General features: G+C 30.4%; 1 protein-coding gene across 1 annotated transcript; it reads right to left on the bottom strand.

The window, feature by feature from the left end:
• Positions 1–581: 581 nt before the first annotated feature.
• LOC110693461 ((3S,6E)-nerolidol synthase 1-like) lies at positions 582–4,429 on the bottom strand. The gene is given in 7 exon segments (XM_021870572.1): positions 582–979; positions 1,092–1,340; positions 1,477–1,742; positions 1,745–1,833; positions 1,932–2,343; positions 3,708–3,972; positions 4,184–4,429. Coding segments are annotated over 7 exon segments (1,656 nt in total). The 5' UTR covers positions 4,280–4,429; the 3' UTR covers positions 582–700.
• Positions 4,430–5,426: the final 997 nt, after the last annotated feature.

Genomic DNA, 5,426 nt, shown 5'->3' with positions numbered 1-5,426 from the left:
CTTATAGAATATTGTTTGTGATAATGTAAAGAACATATAGTAGTACGTAGTAGTTTTGTTTTTTTTTAAAAAAATAACATATAGTTCAGGCTCAAAGAACATATTAATCAGACTTAAAGAACATATTCCATCCAATTTAAAAATAAGTATGTACTCAAGAAATGAAGAAATGATAAAAGAACATTCATCATAATATGAAGAACATCATCTTCAACCTCAGATTATAACAGAAAGAAAGAAAAAAATTAATTGAAAAATGCCTTTTCTCCCAACAATAAATTAGTCAATTACATTTTTTGATTAAAATTAAAGATTCAATAGAACGACAAAATCAACCCTATAAGCTGTAATGACATTGAATTACTTTGAAATTCAAAATCTACTATGGTTTATATCTCTATATCAACTCAACTTCTCTCTCTTAACATTAAAAAAAAATGATATTCTGCTTAGTGTTTACCAAAATTAATGTGGAATGCAAATAATAAATCTCTTCCATAAATTAAAGAGTATAAATACCAAATCAATCCCTTAAACTAAGAAGGGAATCATTTTGGAATTTTTTGCTCGTGTACCTTAAATTTGTACACAGTACAATATTCTTTTCATTATTACTCGTCTTTTGACCGAAGGTACACCTGAGTTTATGATGAAATTTTCAAAGATTGATTAGATGACTAGATTTTCGATCTTAATTGGTTTACTCATTAAGCAATGAGTTCATGTGTTTCTCAAGGCTTGGCAGACGATGGTTGTCATCATATTTGTACATAATTGGAATCATCCTTGCTAAATTAAGCAGAGCATTTTTTATATCTATTGAAAATGGAGACTGAGATAGGCACTCTTCATTGAGGTACTTCCATGCTTCCGAAATCATCCCTAGAACTTGTTCGCGTGCACTTTCATCTGAGCTCTCTTGGTACTCATTCATGTAACACGCTACAAATGATCCATCGTAACCATCTTGATCCTCATCCTACAAATTAAAGTAACATATTTAAGTAAACTAGGTTCGAAACACAAAATAATCTTGTATGAGACAGTTTCATAAATAAAGTACTACAAAACTAAAGCAATACATGACATACCTTGGCACTCCCTAGGTCATCCCATAGACGAAGAAGTGTACCCGTCATAGTAGCAATTCTAGGATGGTTAATCCAAATATTTGTGTTTTTAACATTTTTTGCTTCACCCAAGATTGAGAAGAGGGTTGCAAAAACAACATAAACACCGGAACTAACCACTCCATTCTTCAAATACTCCTTAGTTGTTGGCAAATGCTCGGAAGCAAACCATCTTGCTTCTACTAAGAAAGCATTGCATAACTCTGCCCACTACATGTATATCAACAAATACAACATATTATCTCCTATATAACAATAATGCACGTAGGATTTCGAAAGGAGGTACGATTTATAATGAATATGCCATTAAAAAATTGAAAGATTAGTAAGAGGTTCATGGACATACTGCGTTTTGTAAAAACTCTTTAGGGTTCCATCCATGTTTAATGTAGATTTTGTGGCTCATCTCCGTTGTAGTCTCAAAAAGGGCATTAAGGCAAATTTTCATGTAGTCCGGTAAACCTATGATGTTAGCATATTCCCATCTATTGACAGCTTCGGTGAAGCGAATGACCTCCTCGAGTTTTCCATACACATCAAAAATGTCATCAATGACATAAACAAAAGATATCGATTTTGTGAGTTCTGTTCTTAGATCCGCCTTATCTGGCCAGGGAGGGCGACCCAGGACCACATATGCCATTTTACTGGTTGGTTTCTTGCATGCTCCAACTCCTCAGCCATGCCAAGTTCGTTCCACCACCTAAGTAAAATGAACATATAAATCCAGTCATAAATCATTATTGGTAGATGATGAATAATTATTTATGTAGGGAAATTTTTTGAAATTATGTTTCGTACCTAGAAACTTGATTAATTTCATTTTTAAGGGTGGTTTGAGACATGTTGACATCAATTTTAGCAAGTTCTTGTATATCTTTTATCCACTGATCATTCGTGCCATAACAATCATCATGTAGAGAATTTAGCAAAGTTTCAAAATTGTGTATTTGGTTCTTTGCAGTAAGTCTAGGAAGGCTTTTATGAAATGGATTGTTAAGCGTGTTTCTTATTATCGCGGTCTCATCAGATTTTTTGACATGCTCTAAAGATGTATTTAGGAGATTCCAAGTAAATTCACTAGCTTCATCAAGTATTTGATCCCCTGAGATGCCTAGCTCCGATGCCTCGAAAAGACTCATTAGCCCTTTTGTGTCTTTCTCAAGCTCTTGTTTGAATCTCCCATTGTTGTCTATGAACTTTTCGAAGATATCTATACGAGTAAATGGACACCAAAATTTTACATATTAGTAGTGTCATATTAAAATTTCTAAATCAAGAGATAATAACAACAATATATATGATAATAATTTATTACAAAGAAATCGGTTGTACTACGTATAATTGTTTTATTATGCTCTCTAATCCATAATTTACTAATCTATCATTATTAAGTACATTCATAACGTAACCCATCATTGCCCTAACCACTAAATCTAGTGGCGGTTTTAGGAATTTGTTCCTATGTGTTCGGAATTTCGAATCTCATACAATATCACAATGCAAAAATAAAATTTTAAATTGACAATTCGGGTGTGCAATAAACGTTGATTTGAGGTGTTAGGTATCATTTTGAGGGGACTCATTAAATAGAATTGGATTTGGGGAGGAATAAGTGTATGATTTTATGATTTTGACGTACAATCTTTCCAAAAATATTCTAAACCTTTCATCTCCAAACAATAAAAAAAAAACATAAAATATATCTATATTAACATGTATAATAAGTTAATAACCAAAAAAAAGGAAAAAGGAAAAAGGTATATGTATATGTATATGCTATTTAGAAAATTACGAGACTTGTAATCCTATAATTAATCAATACAGTACATAGTAGGGTTGTTAATCGATTCAAGACCGGATCAGACCGAAGATCGAAAAATTGAACTTGAAGAACCGAAGACCGGACCGATTAAGCTAGGACCGAATCGAAAAAAAATTGATCCAAAACTTGGGCCGGACCAATTTGGACTGATTTTAGAATTTGTATAAAAAAATTACCTAAATTGTAAATAATTTATAGAAAATTCGAAAAAATTAAATGAAAAACAATATTTTTACGTATTTTATTTTGCATTTGTATGTTTAGTACAAATAAGATCATACGACTAAAGTTTTCCAAGGTTGTTCAAGGATAATGTTAATCATTATTAAAGGTTTTATGTATGTAAAATTTTAAGCAAAAAATTGATCCGGTCCAAGATTGGTTGTTATAGGGATTGGACCAGACCGGACCGGAAAATAAATTTTCCGACCCAAAAACGAACTACTTAATATGATCCGGTTCGGTGGTACGTGGTCAGTCCAGATCGCTCTAGTTCATTTTTCGATCCGGACCAATTTTTAAACACCCCTATTATATTATAGAGTACCTATTATACGTTACATTATTTTATTTTATTTTTTGCCTTTTTAATGTACATTTAAATTTTTTATGGTTGATAAAATTTGTCAATAATAAAATAAAATGTAAAATCATCAAATTAACGTTGCAACACAAATTAAATAAGATTAAGATACCTGTCAAAAAAAAAAAAAAAAAAAAATTAAGATAGCATGAAATGTAAGGCAATCAACCTGCTTGTAAATTGTATCCTCCTTGTCTTAGTAGCCGAAAGCGAAGAGCAACACCATGAAGGTCATCACCACCACCTTCACTATCGGTTTCGCTACATTTTCGCAGTATACGATCAATATCATCTCCAAAGTAACATTCGAGTCCTAACCTCTGGATAGCATCAATCATAACCAACTCTTCTACGTGATCAACTTTGCCTTCACTCGATTTGTTTGCCATTGTAACCTTTATCTTCTTGACCAATTGCTGAAATTGATACTCTTGCTGTAAATAATGGAAATAAATAAATAAAACAGTTACAAAACTTGTATATAATAATATAATAAACTATACAAGCTTAATAAACTACGAGTACAACCATAGTTTTTCAAAGATGAGATAATCAACCCCATTTGTAATTTGTATTGCCCGTTTATTCGACCAAAAAATAAAAATGCAATAATAATAAAGATTAAATAAGATTAGATGACTCAACTGGGAAGGAAATAATATGGGACTGCTCTAAAAAGCTCTGGTTTACAAGGGCAGAATTTCCCTTAATTGATGTAATTTCTTGTATTTGGGTCGTCATTATGAAATTAATTTGGGATTTTTAAGAAAAATAGAAGTTTTTATTTAATTAAAGGGGAATCATATACAGTATATAATTTTATTTTTTTTTCTTCTTGATTGTAAAATACGAAGAGAAGAGAGCCTTATTTATAGAAGTGAAGCGGATATCATCACAATCGTAGTGTTTTACTAGTCAACTGTTAAATTATTATTTATCACATGTAAAATGAAAAAGCTCATGAAGTACGGAATAAGTAGTAAAATTAAATTCGAATAATGAAATGACTATTTTTCGGGTCAATAATACTACGAGTAATACTTTTACAATGACTTGAGTTGAAAAATGACCTTCAGTCCTTCATTATTGATCCGCTTTAGTCTGAAGCCTTGACAACTTAAGGTCCCAGTTTTTTGTTTTTACAAAAGATAGCAGCTTTAATTTAAAATGTTATTTTATACTCGGTCTAATAAATGTATACGCATGCGTCCATATCTACCGGGTCTGTAGGGTCTTGGGGCTAAAATCAGTATGGACTATCGAGTACTCCCTCCGTATTTTTTTTTATTTTTTTTTATATCAGTTTGATAGGTATGGTTGTTGGGATTTAACTTTGATCATTAATATTTTTAATTGTCTATTAGTAAAAATTATAACAATATTATATTAAGAAATTAGATATTATAACTAATTTAATGATATATTATATAATAACATTTATTTATTTTTTAGAGGTGAAAAAATTAAGTCAACCATGTTATGTGAATAGTGCAAAAATTAGAGTGATGTATTAAAAAAAAACGGAGGGAGCATTAAATTTATGTCATTTGTACACCTGAGTGTACCATGGATAAAAGTGGAAAGAACATCACTTATTATTGCAAAGAACATCACAAATATATAAAGGGACACAAAATCAGTAAATAATTAAAATGGAAAATTAATATTAACATTTAACAATAATTCAAAAATCATTAAATTTCAATCGTTCATTTTTTAAAAATTATTTTTATCATTTTTCAAACGACAACCATAGGATCATTCTTTATTGAGTAGTTAGTGTTTGTTAATTTCTCATAATTTGTAATTATTAATAGTATAATTTTTTTTAGTGTAGACAATAATGAAAATGCATTTAATTTATTTTATTAGTGTATGTATGTATACA

Source organism: Chenopodium quinoa, unplaced genomic scaffold, assembly GCF_001683475.1.
Source record: "Chenopodium quinoa cultivar QQ74 unplaced genomic scaffold, ASM168347v1, whole genome shotgun sequence".
Lineage (NCBI taxonomy): Eukaryota > Viridiplantae > Streptophyta > Magnoliopsida > Caryophyllales > Amaranthaceae > Chenopodium > Chenopodium quinoa.
This window is presented reverse-complemented; position numbering and strand designations above follow the sequence as displayed.